The sequence below is a fragment of the Theobroma cacao genome, chromosome 7 (genome assembly GCF_000208745.1).
Source record: "Theobroma cacao cultivar B97-61/B2 chromosome 7, Criollo_cocoa_genome_V2, whole genome shotgun sequence".
Lineage (NCBI taxonomy): Eukaryota > Viridiplantae > Streptophyta > Magnoliopsida > Malvales > Malvaceae > Theobroma > Theobroma cacao.
The window spans coordinates 389,698-410,470 of NC_030856.1; the positions used below are offsets into that span (position 1 = coordinate 389,698).

Here is a 20,773-nt window from a genome sequence, read left to right on the forward strand (position 1 = left end):
GCTTAAGCTCAAGTAATTAAATTATTTTTTTAAAATTTAACTTTAAAAAATATCGAAATATCTGAAATTTCCTGCTTAAATCAAAAACCAAACCAAGCCGGCAAGAACAATAGAAAGAAGGAAACTTCTTAAACGGCTGGCTCAAAGCCGGCGCCGGAGAAAAAAAAGAGGACAAAGATCTTCTAGAAGCATTTTATAAAACAAATCACAAAATTTCAGACACGCACTGCCATGTCAGCATCCAAAGACAGAAAACCACCCGACAAAAGATAACACACACCCGGTTTTTGTACTTTCTCTCTCTAAGAAAAAACCACCGCCTTTCTCTCTCTAAACAAAGTCTCTATCTTTGACCTCTTTATATCCCCACTCCCCTCTGGTCTCCCCTCACCTCGTATATCAATTTGCATTCGATTTCCCTCTTTTTCCATTCCTGTTTTACCTTTCCTTTACCCAATGTACGCAGCTCTGTCTTCATCTTCTTTGGCCGCTAAACCCATCAGCAGTTTCTCTCCGATTTCGCGACGGGGGAAGGCGGAGACCGTCAGGAGTTCGGTGCAGACGCCGTCCTTCAAGTCGGCTACCGCCAAGGGCAACAAGAACGCGGCGACGGCGGTGACTCTGGCGAGGGGGAGTTTGTATGAGGTGCTGAGGGTGGAGAGGACCGCGTCGCTGAACGAGATCAAGACGGCGTACCGGAGCTTGGCCAAGATGTACCATCCCGATGCGATGGGTTCGTCGTCGGACGGTCGCGATTTCATCGAGATACAGAACGCGTACGCGACGCTGTCGGATCCGACGGCGAGGGCGATGTATGATATGTCGTTGGTGGGGCGCGCGAGGCGGGTCTGGGCTCGGGTATACACGCCCCGGACATGGGAGACCGATCAGTGCTGGTAGAGAAAGCTAGGCGCAAACTGTTGGTGTTAGGTCAAAGGTTGCGGAAATGTAGGAAATTTTAAAGACATGTCACTTGACGTGGCAATGTTGGTAGAATTTATTGTAAAAACCCCCCTTCTGATTCTTTTGTTTTGTCTGCGGGAATTGAGTAAATACACATTGTTTTTCTTCCCCATCTTCAACATTCTTCTTCTTCTTCTTTCCCTCTCATTTATCAATACACTGGGAACACAATCCAAGGTACAGAGTGCATTGAATGGTAATGAGATACATATTGGTTTTCGAGCAGAGGCCAATAGGTATAGAAACTCACCATGTACAAAACAAGTGCATCTAAGATGTCAAAACAGAATTTCCTTTCCCTAATTTGATCTTTAACCTTTATAGGGAAGCAACATACAAGACACTTTGCAGTCTCTCAATAGCTTTCAATTCAAAACAAAAGAGTTTAGATGCACAGAAAGGACCCTGGACTGGACTGTTTTGGTTAGGACACAGAGGAACCAATCTGTTGAATGGCATGGTCCAGATATCAACAAATTACAAATCCTGGACTGTCTTTGTTCAACATATAACAGAACAAAAGAACATCCTGATGAGAGTCCAGTGAAAGTGTAATTCATTGGTGTTTAATCTCTACCTGATTGATCATGATGAACAAGTAATCCTTTGGTGTCATGTAACAAAGACAAACACACACGCACACACCTGCATTTGTTAAATGGCATGGTCCAGATATCAACAAATCCTGGACTGTCTATGTCCAACATAACAAAAGAAAGAACATCCTGATGAGAGGGCGATGAAAGTGTTATTCGTTGGTCTTTAATCTTTACCTGATTTATCATGATGAACAAGTAATGCTTTGGTGTCATATAACAAAGACAAACACACACCTGCATGTTAAAGCAATAAGGTTCTAGTCCACTGTGGTCACCGGCCACAGAAGTAGCCAAATATAACCATTTTACCATAGCAGAATGATAAGGAACAACACAAGATGTGCCATCCGCAATGGCAGAAACCAACTCGACGGTCATCCATTGGGACATTGACAACCAACTAGATCCTATGCATCTTATACACCATAAACACCTCGCATCAATTTTTATCAATCATTCACCATTTTTTTATCATTAAATGCTTACAGTTTTACTTCCCTTTCAATCTATCTGACTCTCTCTACAACCAACAACTCCCTACTTTACATCTTAACGTCTCATTGTCTAGTACTTTCCCCAAAAGAAAGAAAGGGGACCAATTGCCACATATTTAGCCCAAATGCCAGATTCTTATAATTGCTAATAAAACAGAAGAATGAATAAGATTATAGCAGATATAAAAACAGATGAACATCTCTGCTAGAAAGACCAGAATGAACAACTATGTTTTAACAGCCCTTTACAATATGATGGAACAGGATACCATGATCCTTTATTGTTAAAATGCTAGGAACGCACAAAGAGCCGTAGAAATTATCTTATCCATGTTGCTGACAGTCTCCCTCATGTAGGATTAGGCCCTAAAGTCTAGAGAAATCACAACCAAACATTTACTTCAAACCAAATTCCTAAACCTTCGAATGATAGTCCAACCAAGGACATTAAGAACATGACTGAAAGCCACAACAACAAAAAATGTGAAAAATTCATAGTAAAAGAACCACATAGGCACTTATTTATTCAAAAATTCGAGCAGCATATAACTGATTTATGAATTGTCAACAAAAATCCAAGGTACAATAGTCCCAATTCCTCAATTTAACACCTTTTCAAAACCTACAAAAGTAGAGAGCATCATCTTAAATTCAAAGCATCAAACAGTACAAGAAAAGAACCTATTTTTCCACTAGTCATGACATCTGTTCATTTTGCTTCAACTTCAGATGGTGTCTTTGCCACGATAGACAAGGCGTGCAATCCACTCTGCAACTCTTCATCCAACAAACCATAAATTAGCCTATGCCTTTTAACCAAACTCGTCCCTTCAAATTCCTTTGACACAATTCTCAAATTAAAATGCGTTTCCCCATCACTACCCCTCACACCAGCATGTCCAGCATGCTGATAAGAAACATCCTCCACTTCCAATACAACAGGACTAAGCTCCCTCTTCAGCTTCTCCCTTATCCTCATTCCTCTACTTCCCAAGCCACTTGAACTTTCTTCACCACCCTTTAGAGAACTCGATCCAACGCCTAAATTCTCATCAACTTTTGAATCCGAGATTGAGTTATCAACAGGTTTTTCACTGCTACCCGCTTGAGAACTCAATCCATCACTCACAACCTGACCACTACTGGAAGATCCACTACCCTTCTCAGCTTCAATGAGCAACTCAAGACCCTTCCTTTGCATCAGCTTCAACATGTTCAAAAACCCATTATTCCTGGAAGGTGTCAAGCTCTGTTGCAGCCCAAGAAGCACAGCAAAATCAGGAGAAACTCTCAAAATTTCCTGGACAGGCCTTCCGGACAATCCATTTACAAGCAAAGCAGCAAGTCCTTTGGTTAAAACAGAATCAGAATCAGCTTCGTAGACAACATTCTTGTCTTCATCCAGATAAGCCCTAACCCAAACCTGCGAAACACAACCCTCAACTTTGTTCTCTCTAGTTTTGAATCGGGTATCGAGGGGTTTCAAGTTTCTGCCATAAAACATGAGCTGCTCGTACTTGGCCTTGGGTTCTTCGACAGACTGGAAAAGCTTGACGATTTCTTGCAGCTTAGGAGGGAGTTCCTCCATGGGTTGGAGTTGGGTGGAGCTTGATGAGGATGATTGGAGCGGTGGTGGTGTTTTAGTAGGAATCTTCTGGAAAGAGATGGATCTGTTGTAAAAGAAGGAAAAATTGGAGGGTTTAGAAGGGGAAAGGAAGGGCTTTGTTGGGTGGAAATAGATTGGCAATTTGGAAGTGAAAAAGCGAGCGGAACAGAAGGAACATGATGACATTTTTGATGCTTGGAAGCAGAGGATTCGAGATACAGAGCAACCACCATACCAAAGTTTCATCCTTTATTATAACCGAAACGCACCGTTTCTCCCTCCTTTAAAAGTTTTCCACACCACCCAAATTTTCAAGTTCATATTTATGGTGTATGAATAACGTAAGCCAAAAGCTCTTTTCTTTATTGAGAAAAGGAAAAGAGGCTCCTTTAAATGTTGCAACTTTTACTTTCAGGTTGGAGGGCTAGGTAAGCAAGTCTGAAGAATGCAGGCTCAAATTTTGGAATTTGCCGAGCTCAAACTACATTGATGTTGCTGTCATGGATAATGCAGAAATCATAGCCTTCTAAGAGAAAAATATAAGTCAAAATCAATACTTGCATAAATGTCAGCAGAGCTGCAGAAGATCAAGGAAAATACAAATCTGAAATGCTGCCTAGTTTCTTATAGTCTATATTATCACTAGATTACAAAATCAGGACCCAATTTTTCCTGTACCCCAAAGCAGAGGGTCCTTGCATGAAAACAAACCAGAAACTTCTTGTACAAACTTGTAACTAACATATCCTCATGTTCATCATTTACAGGTCATTAGAACAAAGTTGATGACATAAAAGAGAGCACGGATGCTGGCGTGTTCAGCGCCCGTGAGCAGAGGCGAGCTACTTATGTCGTGCACTCTCTTATAGACTTCCTGAAAGATTGGCCGCACATGCACTGCGATCATTTGGTCGCCTGGGTTTATGGCGGTGGCCACATCTACCATCCATGTGAGTTTTCGTGGTGTATCCTTGTTGATGTCACATGCCAATTGCTGCAAGAGAGATAGCAGCACTCCTTGGCTCAAAGGAAAAGGGGCAGTTGACAGAATGCTACGTAGATCAACCTAGCATAAGCAGGATAAGGAGAGTAAATACCTACAGCAGTCTTTTAACCAAAAGTTCAAGGCAAAAGTTGAGACAAGAAGCAATAGGGAAAAATGAAAGAAGGGAGACTTGACACCTAACATCAATATGAATTCAAAATCATAAAGAAGGAAGCCAAAATCGAAGGTTTATACTTCATATAATCTTTACACTTAAACATTAAAGGCATACCTGTGAACATAACCAAGCAACAATAGAGAGGTCACTTCTTTGCAGGGCAGCAGTGAAAGCTTCATCATATTTGCGTTCAGATAACAATTTTGATAGCTCCTTTGTTGGATCCATTGGCACCTCAACCTGAGGCATGGACATAAAATCCTTTGTCTCTAAAGTAGTTAACTGAAACATTTATGAAAAGAAAACGAAGCGATACTTAACAGCCAGATTGACTTTGGCAGTCCAGGTTTATTGAGAATTATAGCAGAGAAACACAAGTAAATGGGGAAACAAATGTACCTTGTCATACAGAGCACTTAAAGGTCCATTGCTGAGTTGAGAAGTCAATGGGCTTGCTGCATTTGAGTTAGCTCCAGCAGCTGCAAAAGTTAAAAGTTTTCGATGTCCATCGGCAAATTCTCCACTTAAGGTTTGAGCAAGCGATGATGCAGAGTTTATGGCATCCTGCAATTAAAATAAATTTCGAAGGACAAAATTATACAAAGATACATTTGAAAAGCAGCAATAAACTGACAAACACACACATTGAACAAGAACTGAAGCAGCAAATAACATTGTATTTGAATGCATACTACCTCAAATGGCCAAAAAGCAACAATAATCCTTACCAATAAGTTATTCAACATCTAATGCTGAAAATGTAATACAATCTTTGAAAAACAACAAAAATAATCAGCCTTCGAGTGAAATAGTAAGTGTAACACAAAAATATACCCTTAAAGCAATTGCCAAAGAAGAACTTGCAGACTCAAAGTGTTGCTGAGCAGCGTTGGTATGTTCAACCATCCCTTTCTGAAATGCAGCATCTACTTGCTCAAACATTGCTTTGCATGACATCTCAAAGGCAGGGATCACTAAAGCCTCCACACTAGATTTCAGAGCCTCCTAAATAAAATAAACAATAAATAAATTAATAACTAGAAATTGCCTGGAACATGCCAAATGACAATAACTTTATGTAAAAGACTGCAAATAACCCTCTTCAGCTATTCAACTGAGTGAAGTTGAGCTTGTACATACCATGAGTGCTTGCCTGCCAGAAGTTTGAAACTGTGCTTGAATTTGCCTCGCAACTATAGCTTCAAGTTTTGAATTAACAGATTTTTCTAGTTGATTCACTGCCTTATCTCCAACCCCTCTCTGTGGCACAGAGGACTAGTTAGATTCCACTAAGACAGCTTTCAAGCAAACAAACTAGATCTTTAGAATTCTAACCTGGAACGACTCAGTGATAACTGAAGTTACTGTTTTCTCTATTGCTGGAGTAATGGTACGAATTACAGCTGGTCCAACTGCAGTTAATTCCTTCTTGACGGCTTTGTCTAACATAACTGCCAAGTCCTTGTTTATAAAATTAGTGATCAAACTCATCATTTGCTGTGCACGTTCTCGTGACAACTTCTCATTTTTGGCATTCTCTTCTTGAAAACGAGCCCATAGAGCATCAGTGTTGGCCTTAATGGCTTTCTCAATGTTCCGTCCAAGAGCTGCCTCTACTCTTCTGCCTTCTTTTGTAACCGGGAGGTTGACTATATTTGACATTTGTTTCTGCATTTCCTTTTGTGTAGTAATTAGCTGCAAGAATGATTGAAATCACAGTCAAGAGACCATATTTGGTGCAAAAAAATTTAAACTACATCTGTATGCAAAAGTATGCTAACATATTGCTAAGTGAAATACAGTAAAGAAAAAATAGGGAAATATTTTTTACAGTTCTCAACCAAAATTTACAATGGAGGACTAATGGTGAGACAAAGCTACACGAAGCTAGCATAGTCCCCCCATCCCCCATCCAAAAATAAGTAAATAAAATAAAGGAACCTGGGTCTGTTACAGGGGCTAAATTAAATTTACCAAAATTACTAAACCATTAATGAAACCAATTGAAAATTGTTAAAGACTTCTTCACCAATACTCAAGTGTAGCAATTTGCTATACTTACACCAGACTCCACCATATTTAAATGTTACCATGCAGAAACAAAGTGCACATGCAACAGATACATACAGGTGTATCCATCTTTTTTGTTTCCAATTTTACTGTCTATAGGCAATCACCTGATTAAGCATCTCTTGCATAGCAGCAATTTGAGGAAATGCAGCACCTGCTGAGGGGAGATTGGAATTCCCTCCTGGTTCAGTGGAAGAATCTGCAGAATTGAAAGTACTTGAAGATGGAGAAGATTGACCAGATGCCTGAGAACTTTTCCCCTTCTGCTTCTTCCCTTTTGTACCTGGTGCCGGTGATTGCGGAAATGTAGAAGGCATCGCTGATTCAAAAACCTTTCCAGGCAGATCTTTTCTGGAATCATGGATTTCTTCCTCACCGACATTAGGTTGTACAAGTGACCCTGATGCAGCGACACCATCTGCTTGCTGAGATTCATCCACAATGTAAGCATCTCTCGATATTGCACAGCACTCCCTAGCCATCTGAATGCCAAGATCTGAAGCCTGAGAGCAAAATAATCTCTCTCTATTTTCCAAGTTCCGATTTTGGGAGTCTCCATGGGAAGCAAATTCATTGTTCTGAGAAGATCTTGCTTCGCCCACCACTTTTACCTCAACCTCAGCATTGCGCACATCATTGTTAACAACCACATCTTGAATGTTCACCTCACCCTCACTCTTTCCCTCGGTGATATTGGTAGTTTCAGATGATGATGCAGCCATCAATATCTCAGAAGGAGTCACAAGATGAGTTGGATGTTTGAAAATGATAGGCGGATTACATGCATTAGATTTCTCATCTGCTACTATTTTCTTCTCATCATTTCTCAAAACATCTTCTGAAGAATGCACATCAGACAAATTTGCTCGAACAGTTTCCATTTGTCTGTCAACTGAATAATCTGCAACCAGCTGGTTTCCACCATGGTCACCTAGCTGGGATGTTGGCTCAAAGCCATTTGACGGACTATGAAAACCAGAGGGCCTTCTAGACAACCTAGGACTAGGTGGAAGTGGTGGTGGTGATGCAACACAGACAATATCCGCATCACTTGCTGTTGATGCCAAAGCAGCAGGGGGACATTTAGAATCAATATTCAAAGTATTAAATGTTTCTGCAGTTTTTGCCTCGATAGAAGGAGGGCTTGAAGGATACCTTGCTGCAATTGAATTTTCAGAGCTACAAACTTGTGTACTTGGTTTGGGAACTGAACCATAAAAAGATAATTCAGAAGGTTTATTTCCAGGTGGATCCAAAGCATCAAAGCCTTCAGTATTAGTTGCATCACATGAAACACTTGACTCCGACTTCTCTAAGCCAGTATTATCCAGTGGTGGTGGGATGCACTGGCATAACTCCAAGGCATACTGCTGGATAGCCTGTGTCTGAACACAATAAATTTTAACAATATGTTCATCAGGAGGATCACTTGTCCCAGTAAAACTTAGTATAGGCATAGTGACAGTGAACTCTGCTATGTAATCCATGCACGTTGCTGCTGGACAAGAGCCATATTCTACATGTACAGCGTATATAGCATTTCTTTTAGCATTTGCAAGTAAGAAAAGGCCTGCTTGAGATAATACAACAACTTGATTGAAGAATGCTTCTTCAATTTGAGGTTCAGCAGAGCTCTTCAAGTCTAATGTCTGGGTGCAAGTCCATGTTTCAGTGTTGCTTGGAAGTAGCCAACCCTCTTCACTTGCTGATGTCCAAATTTTGATTTCTCGATTTAGGGGCCCCTGGCAAAAAATGGCAATTAATTCAACTACGAAAAATCAGACAAATGGCCATTCATCAGAATGAAAAGACTGTCACATGGAAAAGGAACCTATATTATACTAACCAAATCAATAACAATTTGCTTAACCATGAACATCATATCAACAGGTCAGCAAATAACAACTAGGCAGAAGCTTGATAAGGATAAGGTCAGAGAGAGAGAGAGAATACAGCAATTATTACCCCTGTTATGAGTATAATATGATCTGGTCGGTGAGGCGCATTCAGGAAGGTAGCAGAATAAACAGGTTGGCCATCATGTGGTCTCAACACTGCTAGTGGCACTGCCTTGCGGTCGTCCCATATCTTTATCTGTTGCATAACATAAGCTTGTAAGTAAGGCATTCCAGACATAACTGCATTTTACTCATTTATTCAACGTGAAATTTCAGCAATAGACAACAATAAACCAAGCACTTAGTTCCATGATTCTACCACAATGGAACACAGAGAACATACAGATATCCACATATCAATATAACAAAAGGAAGCGATATACAAACCGTGCCATCTTTAGAAGCAGAAACCAATCGGGTAATCATCCATTGACACATTGACAAATCAGTAATTTCTCCATCATGTTTACCAACCAACTGAATACCATCAACCAACTTGTCAATTGGACATTGGAGAGGTGAAGGTGCATCAACTGAGAAGACTTCGCTCTTCCCAACTTTCATAGTATCAATTCTCAGAATGCGTTTTCCAATCCCAGCCACCAAAACTTCCTGCAAAATGTTATCGCAATACTCGTTGGCAACAAAACAGTAATAAACCTCTCGTCAAGAATGAGCACTGAAAGTTGCGTTACTTGTTTGTGACGGTGCCAACAAATTCGTGGATGTACATATTCCTCGTCACCTAATATTTGAACACCAATAACTATCTTTCCTGTAATCTGTGGCTTATCTTCTTCAACTGGATCTTCAGATATCTTCCATACAAATACCCGTCCCTCTAGACTCACACTGAATAAAAGTGTGTCACCAAGATGGGGAGAAATAAAGCACAACATAATTAACAATTAAAGAAAGTAAACTACCTAGCCAAAAGGTGAACATCCTCAGCAAAGAAAGCCATGTCTGTAACCCTCTGAGAAAAGGAAAAGGTCACTTTCAATGAAACGACAATAAGCCAACAAAAGTCTAGGCAAATTATTTTTTAGCTCTATTCTGATACCAGCTCTAAAGAATCACCAAAGTTGATGCACAAATTTTTCAACATTCATACTTGCAGTCACATCCTCTCAAACTAACATTTATGTACTTTGCAAAGTAAACCAAAAGGCAAAGGAAAAGAACAAGATAAATTAAGTATCACACAGGCTCTATATACACATAAACACCATGTTAGCCACCACCATCTTCGTTTTTTAATCCCATAAATGCACAACACTACTACCAACCACCATGCCACAAGCCTCCAACTTTTATCCAATGGTCACCCAAACAGAAGTGCCATTGCCAAAGAGGCAATTAAACATGAACTGAAAACTAAAAAGTAAGGAAAACAATATCAAACCCAACCACCAATTCTTCAACTTTTAGACAAAATTACACCACTGTGCACCATGATGCTACAAAACTTGAAACCAAATTCCAATAACACAGCCATCACAACCTAGGATGCAGTTCTCTTTTAACAAAAAGTTGAAGTTTCCACAATCATTGAAAAGCAGTAAATTATGCAACTACAGCTTGGCATGCCTGACTTAATATGAACATTTATTTCAGACCATAACGTTGCCATCATTTCATCATAAACATACCAAGTTTGCAGTCATGCACTTCAATACCATGAAACTCTAAGCTCAATTCTATTACCACGTTCATTTCAATCCAATAGAGAAAGTACAAAAAGCTAATAAAGTTAAAGAGCTAAACCTGCGTGTGCCCACGAAACAAAGACCTCAATGCAGTGTTTATATTAAGAATCCTAATATTGCCTCCTTTTAGCCCATAACAAATGTAAGACTTATTAACAGCAATCTGCCTGCCCACCACCAGCTGAGGGTCAGACCCATACTTTGTTATGGGAGTGACCTCAAGCTGCGGCTGAACCTCCCCGGCCAGCCTCGTATCAATATCATAAGCCACCTGAGCGCCTGATAACCGCCTGCCCTTGGGCAGCTTGCAACTTGGCACCCTTAAAGGCCCCACATTGGGACCCTCAGAGCCCAAAAACTCTGCGGGCGGTGGTTGCTGCTGTTGAGGAAGCTGATTTTGAGGCGGGAAATCTGGGTTCTGCGGAGAGGAGTTGATAAGGGCAAGAATTTGGGTGCCAGCATTGTAAGGGCCAAGGGGAGGGGAAGGAAAGGAAAGGGATTTTGCATCTTGTGGGGCGCTTTGGTAATTTGGATGGGCAGTCGAGGAAGGAGGCATGTAGAATTGGTGATACTGGGGATGAAAGAAAGGAGGAGAGGGTGGAGGATAAGAAGAAGGAGTAGGATAAGGAGCCGATGGATTTTGCTGTTGGGGATTTGTTGGGGCTGCTGATGGGTTTGAAATTGTGGGTTTGAAGAATTTCTGCATGTCAAATGGGATGGTTTGATTTGGGTTTCCTGTTGAAGCCATGTCACAAAGAAAAAAAGAAGGGATCTTTCTGGTTCTTGAGAGAAAGAATGTGATTTTTATACAAGTAAAAAGATGGGGTATTTATATGTGTGGCAGAAGTGAAGGATCTGAGTAAAGAAAGGAGAAGCAGAGAAGAATTCTGAGAGAGCTGGAGAAGAAGAAGAAGAAGAAGAAGAAAGAGGAGAGACCCCTGAATCTGAATGATGGTGACTCGGAAGTGAAGAGGTGGGGACTTGGGAGAGAAAAATTGGAGAGCCTTATGGGGTTCAAAAGGCAATATTGTGTTCTTGAGCGGAAGAATTGAAAAAAAAAAATCTTACTTTAAGGTTTTGGATCATGGCTTTTCATTTCTTTTTTCCTCCCCCGTCTCTCCCTAATCTGTTTTCAATCACAAGTAAAGGGCTGTTTCTATGTGAAACATATGATTAAGATTAGAGATTACAACAAGCCGGTGTTGTCCCATTTGAAAGAAAAAACCCATGTCTTGAAGCCCCAACTCTCAGAAAAGAAGCCCAATCCAACAACCCAACTAATCCAACCACCATCTCAACCGCATCAGCTGAGCAGTACCCATCCAAAGCCGTAAAATCCAAAAATCCAAAAGTCCACCTCTTTCTATAAGCAAAGTTACTCACTTTTCCTATTTTTTTTATCAAATTGAGATGGGATTGAACTTGTATTTTTTGTTGGATGGGATTCGCAGTTGAAGGGTACAGGAAGAAGCAAGAGAGAATCTCTCTCCCAATCTTTTTAAGTCCCCTTTTATTGCTTACCTTTTAAGCCAGCCAACAATTCAAAACGTCCAAGTTTTTTCAAGCAGTCCAAATCCCCCACTTTCCCCTTCACTCCACGTTTTTCTCTCAGATCCAAAAACCGCCCCTTTCCCACTCTTCACATATCTCTTTCTTTCTCTCTATAAAGACCCTTAAAACCAAAAACCCAGATCAAAAATCCCCAGAAAGAGCCCAAACAGAAGCAGAAAGTTTTCTTCTTTTGTTGTGTAAAGATGTGTTGTGGGAGCAGAGTTTGCATGCTGTGCACATGCCTGATACTTGTGGTGGTGTTGATTGGATTCTTGTTTGGTTTTGGGGTTTTCAAGAATGGTTTTCACAAGCTCAAGGATACATTGCATGAGGACTATTACCCCTGTGATCCTAAACTCTCTTCCTGTGGGAGGCCTTTCTTGGGTTATGCAGCTCCTCCCCCTTTCTAAATTCTAGGCCTTTTCTTTATTGTTTTTTAGTTTTATATTGTAATTGGCAATTGCCAAATGGGATATTCGTTTCTTTGTTGGGATTTATGAAGTTTAATTCTATTGTTATTTGTTTATTTTGTGCAGTTTCTTGAATCACGTCTTTCCTTTTAAAGATTTATTCTTTATTTCTTCTGTGAATTGATGTGTTCTTGTGTACTGAATCTGCATCATCTGTACAAACAAGATTCAAGATAGTTTGGTCTTGAAGCTACCATATTCATCAAAGTCTTAAACTTTTTCAATCAATTGGTTGAAGGGTGTTCTAGAGTCCTATCTCAAACCAACCACACCAGCAAACTCAACAAACATCCACGGTTTGATGGATTCAAACTTAACAAACAGGGTTTGATGGATTCAGTGAAATCTGGTCTAAACACTGAGACGTATACTCAATTTTTTCCTGTTCTTATTCGAAGAAGATTAAGTTGATCATCAGGGTAAAAAAGAAGAGTGGTGTGTGCTGTAAAAGATAAGCAGAATGTTATACGGATCTTATCTTCATGAATAGAACAAAATTAGTGAGACAAACAAATGCTATCACTCATTGGCATTGGCATGAGATTCATGTGAGGTCCTCTATGCCCCAGGGAAGCTTTGCATCCAAAATGCTCAATCGGAAGATCAAAACCATGGTGCAGTTTCTTGCAGCAAATGAGATCAGAAAAAAGAGAAGTGGGGGAGGTGGTATATTCTAAAAAGGGGGTGAATGGGATTTGCATACACATACTTAGGCTTCAGGGCATCAACTGGACATTCCATAGATTAAATCATGAGGTTTCAAATAATTTCTTTACAAGTACATGGTGCACTTTCTTGCAGCAAATGTGAACAGAAAAAAGAGAAGGGGGGAGGTGGTATATTCTAAAAGAGAGTGAATGGAATTTGCATACACATACTTCAGGCTGAAGCACCTCAACTAGGCATTCCATAGATTAAATCATGAGGTTTCAAATGATTTCTTTACAAGTATATGTTTCTAAAGCACAATATGAGATGCCGCTGCTGATGATGATCAAACTTACTCCAAAAATACCAACCAAAATACCTCAAATTCCACCCAAACTTACTCCATAAAGTCAAGTTTCCAAAGTTGATCATTGGAACTCAGAGGGGATGTGAAAAGGATCAAAACTTGGTCAAAATATAATTTAAACCTAATCATTATTCTCTTCTTAAAAAATTAATTTGATAAAATTTACCACTTATTCAACTTGAGATTCCGTAACAATCAAGTCTAATTGCCACCTCAAGGTCAAACCCACGAAAATAGTAATGTTAAAGTGTGACACATATATTGGTGAAAGCCCAAATACTACCAATAGGGAAAAGCCATGTAAGGGTTTAACTCTACCACGGAATGTAGACAATCAAATCACCTGTTTCTCTTCGACACGAAGTAAAATTCAGAACAGAACAGAAACTCTTCGATAAGAACAACAGCATAAAAGAAGTCTAAGTGAAACAAGGTAAAGTCCTCTCTTTTTATATTATTAAACCTCCAAAACTAAACACTAAGTTAAACCCGACAACAAGGGAAAAACACACGCAGGAGCAAAAGAAGATCCAAAGCCAACAGCCAAGATGAAAATCACTGTAATGACGGCAGATGAACAGATCCTTAGCTTAGATGTTGATCCTCATGAAACTGTTAAGTACCCTTCTGTCCCTTCTTTATAATTATTCTGAATTTCTATTTCTTTGCTGAGTTTTTTTTTTAATTTTGTTGTTCATAGGTTGAAAATTTGAAAGCTTTGCTGGAAGTGGAGGTCAGAGATCATTACCCTTTGGTTATTTAAGCTTCCTTTTCAATAAAGTTAATCCTTTTGGGATTAACTGTGAGCATTTTGTTTTCTTTCTATGCTTTTCTTCAAAGGGTTTAGGATTGTTTGAAAGTTAATTGTTTGAGATTTGTTAGCTCAGGTTACTTGATAAAAGATTCACTTTTTTCCTTTTCTTTCTTTGAAAAAAAAAGTTTTCTTCAATGGTTTTCTTTATAAATTTTGGCCTTTTGAGAGTTGACTGTGGAGCTAAGCTTATGCTGATTTGTTAGAGCGTGTTTGGTGTTAACGGGCAGACTACGGTGCCGCTACAGCAGCAGCAACTGCTGTACAATGGGAGGGAAATGAAGAACTTTGAAAAATTGAGTGCATTGGGTGTTAAGGATGAGGATTTAGTCATGATGGTCTCCGGTGCTGCTTCTGGGTAATGCATTATCAAATTGCTTCCTTTAATGTGATCTTTAATGTCACTATCGGTTTTTGAAAGGTTCAAGATTCACCTATTATGTTAGGGAGTTGGCCAATGAATTAAGTTTTTTTTTCATTTTGTTAGGTGCTTAATTCGCTCTGCTCATAGAAGTATATTTGATTTTGATGAAACTTGAATCAAAAGTAAATGAAAAGAAAGGATAAGCCTTCAGCCAATTAAAGTGCAAGTTATATCTATCCAGAACTGACCTGGATTGTTATGAATCATTGCAGTGTGTCTGCCAATGATTTGAGCTTCAATCCTGATGGATCTGCTGTGAACCCTGGAGCTTTCCAGCAACACATTCGACGTGATTCTAATCTAATTGGACAACTATTTCAGACTGATCCTGAATTTGCACAAGCTGTTGTCGGAAATGATCTTGACAAACTGCAGGACCTTCTGCGAGTGCGTCATCGACAAAGATCTGAATTGCGACGACAAGAGGAGGAGGAACTTGTGAGTAGCTTCTCCTAGTTGTCTGTGCCTTTAGTTGTTTGTGTATCAGTGGTCAAATGTACAACACTACTTGTTTGTGATTCACTTCATTATATTCCAATTTGATAAAGTTATCAAGAAGTTTTTAGATTCTGAAAGAGCATAATCATACTTATGATAAAATTATATTGTCTTGATCATCTCTGTAATTGATACACATTTATTTGATTTTGCACTATAGGCTCTTCTTCAGGCTGATCCTTTTGATGTTGAAGCACAAAAGAAAATTGAAGCTGCCATTCGCCAGGTTAGTTTTCTGCAACATTCTACTAATCTAACTTAATGTGAACCAATTATTTGCATTTGAAATGTGTCATATGTTAATTTATGGTTTGACAAGGATTGTTTTGTCTCCATAATTATCTCTCATTTTTCTGGACAATATCATGATGCAGAAAGGGATTGATGAGAATTGGGCTGCTGCCTTGGAATATAATCCTGAAGGTTTTGCAAGGGTGGTATGTAGGCTTGTTTCCCTTGTGAATTTACCTATTAAATTTTATTCCTCTTTTCCTCTTTAAAATTTAGTGTTTCTTTTCATACTAATCAGGTTATGTTGTACGTGGACATGGAGGTTAATGGTGTCCCATTGAAGGTAAAGACGATACCTTGTGCTGTATATTTATTAACAAGGGTCATCATTATATGATTGAAGCCTATAGGTTCCTTTAAACCCTTTGCTTTACATTCTCTTTTACTTCTAAGGAGTCTGAACAATGTACATCATGCGACTATCCTTTCCTTTCTTTTGCACCTTGAGAATCTCATTTGCAATTGTTTATATAAGGTTATAGTTGAGATTCTGTATTATTCTGTCATATATACCTTGATGTTGAATATTGGACTCTGAGAAGTTTACTGAATATGTTACTTTGTCATTCTTTTCAGGCATTTGTTGATAGTGGTGCGCAGTCAACAATAATTTCAAAAAGCTGTGCTGAGCGGTGTGGGTATGTGCTATAAACATTTTTTCATTTTTGCATATCTAGAAAATGCCTTTGCTATATAAGTCATCATAGCAAAATTGAATTAATCACTGAAATATTCCTCCCCCTCCTTACGTGGCAGAAGGTGTTGGGGATTTGTAATTAACATTATTGTCTGGCTTTTCTCATGAAAAGGGGATTCTGTTGACTGAATGTTTCCTTTCCATTTTTTAGTTAGTCATGCAATTATATTTGTCTCTTCATAAGACTTCAACATCGATGGCCTTTTTCTTGCTGTGTTGGTGTTGTCCCCTCCAGATTGCTCAGGCTTTTAGATCAAAGATATAAAGGTGTTGCTCATGGAGTTGGCCAATCAGAGATATTGGGACGGATACATGTTGCTCCAATCAAGGTAGGATGTGTACTGGTTTTCTAGTACAACGTTATGTCTTAACTTTCTTTTTTCCTTCAGTTGGTTTTTATGAAACTTTTTTGACAAATAATCCTAACATGAACATACACTTATTCATTATGCTTACTCTTGGTTTATCTCATGTTTGTAGATTGGAAATATATTTTATCCTTGTTCCTTCTTGGTTCTGGACTCTCCCAATATGGAGTTTCTCTTTGGATTGGATATGCTCCGTAAACACCAGGTAGCTACATCTCTACGTGACTTAATATCTGACATTTCCGTTCAGTTTAGTGCTTACATTCCTTAAGTTCATGTAATCCTTACTTGGGCAATATGTGCAGTGTATTATTGATTTGAAGGAGAATGTTCTTAGAGTCGGAGGAGGAGAAGTATCTGTACCATTTTTGCAAGGTTGGTGAATTTAATCATTATATTGGGACATTGTTTCAGAGTTATGAATTACCATGTGGTCATTATGTCAATCTTTTTCTCTGAATTTGTGCTACTGGATTTCTTTCCTTAATGGAAGTTAACTAAAGTCTTTACTCTTCTCAGAAAAGGACATACCTTCTCGCTTCCTTGATGAAGAAAGGTATTCGAAGCAAGCATCCAGCTCAGGAGCTGCTGTAAGTCTTTTACGAATCTGCTATGCACTATCTGAGTCTTTGCTACCTTGAAATTTTATCCCACATAAGAATTATGTTGCTTCCATGAATTCCCATATTTGTGGGGAATATATCTACGGTTCCTAGTTTGGCACTGATCTTTAGGTAGTGGAGATGCATTTTAGCATTTTTTTGCCACTGATCTTCTGTGATTCTTCAGGCAACAACTGAGAAGAATCCTAGCGTGCAATCTGGAGGGCAATCTTCCGGTTAGTGGTTGTCATCTGACTCTTGTCATGGCATGCTTTCATGTTGCTTTTGTTCCAAAATTCATCTAAATGCAACTTTATTGTTTAACTGGTACATACTACCAGCGTTAATTTTTTTTCCCCTTAAGCAAGCTTTTATTGCCTGAAAGAGGTGTTATGAAAGCACTTTGTAAGCGATTCATATTCACAGACTTTGCTTCTGAAATGCTTTCCTTCTTTTTCTTCTTTGCTCCCAGGAGGTGGACGTGGTGATGTGACACAGGTATGTCTGCTCTGAACAATTCTTTTACACCTTGCTAGCTTCTATACTGAATATTTCTCTAAGCTGTATTTTGATGACCTGATGAAGTTGATTCTGTTGCTATATATCTTCAAGTTGATCACTACTGTAAATTTGAGAATTCAGTCTTAGCTTCATTGCAATCAAGGGGGGGTGGTTTGCCAATTAGTGTACAGCAGTAGATAACCGATTTTGATTGAGCTGAAGCCTGAAGGTCCAATCATTGACCCAAACGCTAATAAAATACTTATTATTTTTCTGCAGAGACCTGATTTTGAAGCCAAAGTTGCCAAGCTTGTTGAGCTGGGGTTTGCAAGACAAATGGTGATAGAAGCTCTTAAATTATGTGATGGCAATGAAGAGCAGGCTGCTGGGATTCTCTTTGGAGGCTGAGGAATCACTTGCAATTTCCATTTTTAGAAATAACTTTGATTTCAATTATTCAATGACAAAACTTTCACACATTGCTAAATCTGTACTTGATATCCATTTGATCTGAATTGTTTATACATAACTGAGGAAGTGTTGCAATTCAAAAGATACTGAATTTTCATTGAAAGAAACATTTTTTTCCTTTTTGTTTAAACTGCTGATAGAGCACCTGAAGCTGATATTTGTTATTTCTGCAGTAGTGTTGGTTTAATGGTTTCCTTAGCTAACATGACTATAATCCTGAAATGCCAGGTACTTTCTGTATGAATATCTTAAATGGCTGCAAAACAATCCCAGTGTCAGAATGTTATGCTATACTACATTTTATTCTTAAAATCAAATGTACCAACACTAAGGAATACAATCACCAATCATCAATCATCAATACAATAAATTTCATTGTATGATTCCAAACGAAACATTATGAAGGAAGTTTATAGAAAATTCTCTCAAAGTCTCCCAGTCAAAAATTCATCCAAAATTACACTCTGCAAAGAATACTGAGAATATTCTATCCTGATCTTGTTTTTCTTTTTCCTTTTTTTTTTTTTGACAAAATCTCATTCATATTACAAATAACACGATCAAAACCTTTCTGCCAATCTGGCAGAAACTTGCCTAAGTTTTGAGTAAACCTTCCCAGCAGGGGAACCTAAAATGAGGCTGCAAAGAGAATCCCTAGCAATCTTGATGTTGGCAAACGATCCCAGTATATGAATCTTGGTGTCAGCAATGACAATCCTAGTCTTTGTAGCGTTCTCAATAGCAAACTTTGTTTTACCACCTTTCCCGGACAGTCTTCCTATAGCTCGCGATAAGTGCTCTCCTCTAAGTGTCTTCACATCCTTGATTTCAAAGGACTCCACATATAGCTCATCCATCCTCAAAAGAGCAATGGCATCCACAACATCAAAACCCAACATGAAAGCCTGGACAAAGTCTGCGCACTTCTGAAGGTTACTAATGTCAGGTGTATCTGATCTTGTTTTCAGTTCAACCTTCCGAGCTTTGAGATTCATTCGGATGTCAATCTTCATCTGTTCATAAATTGGTGTATAGATATCCATCCAGTATTTCTTGAGAGGTGAATACCTATGAGGTGGAACGGAGACCTTTCTAAACTGGACTCGACCATCAGACATCTCATGCGCCTTCAGGGGCTCAAACTTCAGCTTTGGGGGCAATGAATTGGATGCAGGTTTAGGGTCAGAAGGCAACGTTTCAATCTCCATGGTGGCGGCTGCTTCAGCAGACATCTTTCTGCTATCTCAACACAAACTAGTTGGAGCCTGTAAGAATAGAAATTACGACAAGTTCAAGTTATGATTGAAGTTCAAAGTAGAGAAAATCATGGGAAAAAAAATTGCAGCATCAAACAATAAATTCATACCATCAAGAAATCATACTAGCAATGAAATCACTAATTACATCTACAAGAATACTATTAAAGGCATCGATTTCATCTTAAAAAGAGGCAGTAAATCTTATTATACTCACCAATACATCAATTCAATAACATAAAAGACTAGTCCTTAAGGCTAAAACAACCAATCCCAACTGAAAAATAATAAAAAAAAAACGACATAATTCAAGCATGAATCCGACATAACCATCAGAACTATAGAACCCAAAAGGGCAAAACTTGCGTAGAACAAAGTCAAAAGGCAACAAATTTGGAAACATGACTACCCATACATGAACCCAAAATCATTCAACTTCAATTATCAACAGAAGAACATGAGCTTTAAAGAGGAGATATAGAAGTGATAAAAACGTAGACCTGACCTGCTGAAGAAGTTACAAGAGATGGGTGGCGGCAGGACTGGACTTCGAACACAGCGACAACAAGGCTGGTTCAGCTAGCTTTGTACTTTTTGAAGAGAATAAGACCTTTGGGTTCTCACAAAAATAGGAGATAATCCTTCTCTTAACCCTGGCTGGAAGCAGAGAACCCCGAGAAGGTGGTGGCAACGAGAGAGGAAGAAGAAGCGGTAGCAGCAGAAGACTTAAACCCTAAAACTTAATTGTTGTGTTTACCGAACTACCCTTTTTGAGTTTGGGCTTTCATGCAATGGGCTGGACTCCTTTCTCCCTCAGGAAGATTATTTGGCCCAATGATTCATCCATGGGCCATTCTTAAAGGTCTGTGGGCTATATGTTGGGTTTACTAAATAAATATTTTTTTTGAAGATTTTACTAAAATAAATATTTAGAATTACAACAGATATCAATTAATTTTAAGATACCCGAAACTGGATTAACATTTTATTATTTATATTTTACTCGAATCTGATTAAAAATTTATACTTAATATTTATAATTGGATTCAAGTGATAAAGTATTTTATGACATGTAGTATCCAAACTCATGATGGTACTATCCTACTCTTATTTAATGAGTCGAGTATTACTTTCATATATAAACTACCATGCATGTCAAACTCTTCGAAAACATTCTAAGAATGAAACTAATCCGTACAATCTATTACTCGTCTCGAGTTACTTTCATTTTCTTATTACTTTCATATATGAACCACCATGCATGTCCAACTTTTCAAAAACATTCTAAAGATGAAACTAACCCTACTCGTCCAAAT

General features: G+C 38.8%; 6 protein-coding genes across 10 annotated transcripts; 3 read left to right on the plus strand and 3 right to left on the minus strand.

The window, feature by feature from the left end:
• Positions 293-1,082, plus strand: LOC18593202 (chaperone protein dnaJ 11, chloroplastic). Its single transcript, XM_007020306.2, has one exon. The coding sequence runs from the start codon at positions 457-459 to the stop codon at positions 898-900; it is 444 nt and encodes a 147-aa protein (XP_007020368.1). The 5' UTR covers positions 293-456; the 3' UTR covers positions 901-1,082.
• LOC18593204 (sufE-like protein 1, chloroplastic/mitochondrial) lies at positions 2,548-3,972 on the minus strand. Its single transcript, XM_007020310.2, has one exon. The coding sequence runs from the start codon at positions 3,906-3,908 to the stop codon at positions 2,766-2,768; it is 1,143 nt and encodes a 380-aa protein (XP_007020372.2). The 5' UTR covers positions 3,909-3,972; the 3' UTR covers positions 2,548-2,765.
• On the minus strand, positions 4,203-11,560 carry LOC18593203 (enhancer of mRNA-decapping protein 4). Of its 2 annotated transcripts, none has more exons than XM_007020308.2 (12): positions 10,561-11,560; positions 9,720-9,769; positions 9,489-9,645; positions 9,181-9,405; positions 8,861-8,989; positions 7,003-8,637; positions 6,161-6,520; positions 5,966-6,085; positions 5,660-5,830; positions 5,225-5,389; positions 4,940-5,065; positions 4,203-4,728 (listed from the first exon to the last, which is right to left on the minus strand). In XM_007020308.2, the coding sequence occupies exons 1-12, from the start codon at positions 11,248-11,250 to the stop codon at positions 4,420-4,422; spliced, it is 4,137 nt and encodes a 1,378-aa protein (XP_007020370.1). In that variant the 5' UTR covers positions 11,251-11,560; the 3' UTR covers positions 4,203-4,419. The 2 variants fall into 2 exon arrangements, with proteins under 2 accessions (XP_007020370.1, XP_017980195.1); XM_018124706.1 differs by having other exon boundaries at positions 4,940-5,107.
• Positions 11,903-12,579, plus strand: LOC18593205. Its single transcript, XM_007020311.2, has one exon. It carries the CDS (start codon positions 12,257-12,259, stop codon positions 12,461-12,463), a length of 207 nt encoding a protein of 68 aa, XP_007020373.1. The 5' UTR covers positions 11,903-12,256; the 3' UTR covers positions 12,464-12,579.
• Positions 13,918-18,331, plus strand: LOC18593206 (DNA damage-inducible protein 1). Of its 3 annotated transcripts, none has more exons than XM_007020312.2 (15): positions 13,918-14,152; positions 14,239-14,271; positions 14,580-14,707; positions 14,986-15,211; positions 15,432-15,497; positions 15,646-15,708; positions 15,801-15,845; positions 16,139-16,200; positions 16,495-16,588; positions 16,740-16,832; positions 16,933-17,002; positions 17,147-17,217; positions 17,417-17,465; positions 17,702-17,727; positions 18,010-18,331. In XM_007020312.2, exons 1-15 carry the CDS (start codon positions 14,087-14,089, stop codon positions 18,136-18,138), a joined length of 1,221 nt encoding a protein of 406 aa, XP_007020374.2. In that variant the 5' UTR covers positions 13,918-14,086; the 3' UTR covers positions 18,139-18,331. The 3 variants fall into 3 exon arrangements, with proteins under 3 accessions (XP_007020374.2, XP_017980635.1, XP_017980634.1); XM_018125146.1 differs by having other exon boundaries at positions 13,933-14,152; positions 14,556-14,707; positions 17,417-17,472; positions 18,010-18,079; XM_018125145.1 differs by having other exon boundaries at positions 13,936-14,152; positions 14,556-14,707.
• On the minus strand, positions 18,475-20,199 carry LOC18593207 (RNA-binding protein pno1). 2 transcript variants are annotated; one of them, XM_007020313.2, is made up of 2 exons: positions 19,963-20,199; positions 18,475-19,466 (listed from the first exon to the last, which is right to left on the minus strand). In XM_007020313.2, exon 2 carries the CDS (start codon positions 19,431-19,433, stop codon positions 18,762-18,764), a length of 672 nt encoding a protein of 223 aa, XP_007020375.1. In that variant the 5' UTR covers positions 19,434-19,466; positions 19,963-20,199; the 3' UTR covers positions 18,475-18,761. The 2 variants fall into 2 exon arrangements, with proteins under 2 accessions (XP_007020375.1, XP_007020376.1); XM_007020314.2 differs by having other exon boundaries at positions 19,958-20,170.

Coding starts and splice junctions, on each gene's coding strand:
- LOC18593202 (XM_007020306.2), top strand. CDS start 457: ATGTACGCAGCTCTGTCTTCATCTTCTTTGGCCGCTAAACCCATCAGC.
- LOC18593204 (XM_007020310.2), bottom strand. CDS start 3,908: ATGAAACTTTGGTATGGTGGTTGCTCTGTATCTCGAATCCTCTGCTTC.
- LOC18593203 (XM_018124706.1), bottom strand. CDS start 11,250: ATGGCTTCAACAGGAAACCCAAATCAAACCATCCCATTTGACATGCAG. Junction 8,990..9,180: donor CTGCTTCTAAAGATGGCACG/GTTTGTATATCG, acceptor GTTATGCAACAG/ATAAAGATATGGGACGACCG. Junction 4,729..4,939: donor TTGCTTGGTTATGTTCACAG/GTATGCCTTTAA, acceptor TGCTTATGCTAG/GTTGATCTACGTAGCATTCT.
- LOC18593205 (XM_007020311.2), top strand. CDS start 12,257: ATGTGTTGTGGGAGCAGAGTTTGCATGCTGTGCACATGCCTGATACTT.
- LOC18593206 (XM_018125145.1), top strand. CDS start 14,087: ATGAAAATCACTGTAATGACGGCAGATGAACAGATCCTTAGCTTAGAT. Junction 17,466..17,701: donor ATCTGGAGGGCAATCTTCCG/GTTAGTGGTTGT, acceptor CTTTGCTCCCAG/GAGGTGGACGTGGTGATGTG. Junction 17,728..18,009: donor GACGTGGTGATGTGACACAG/GTATGTCTGCTC, acceptor ATTTTTCTGCAG/AGACCTGATTTTGAAGCCAA.
- LOC18593207 (XM_007020313.2), bottom strand. CDS start 19,433: ATGTCTGCTGAAGCAGCCGCCACCATGGAGATTGAAACGTTGCCTTCT.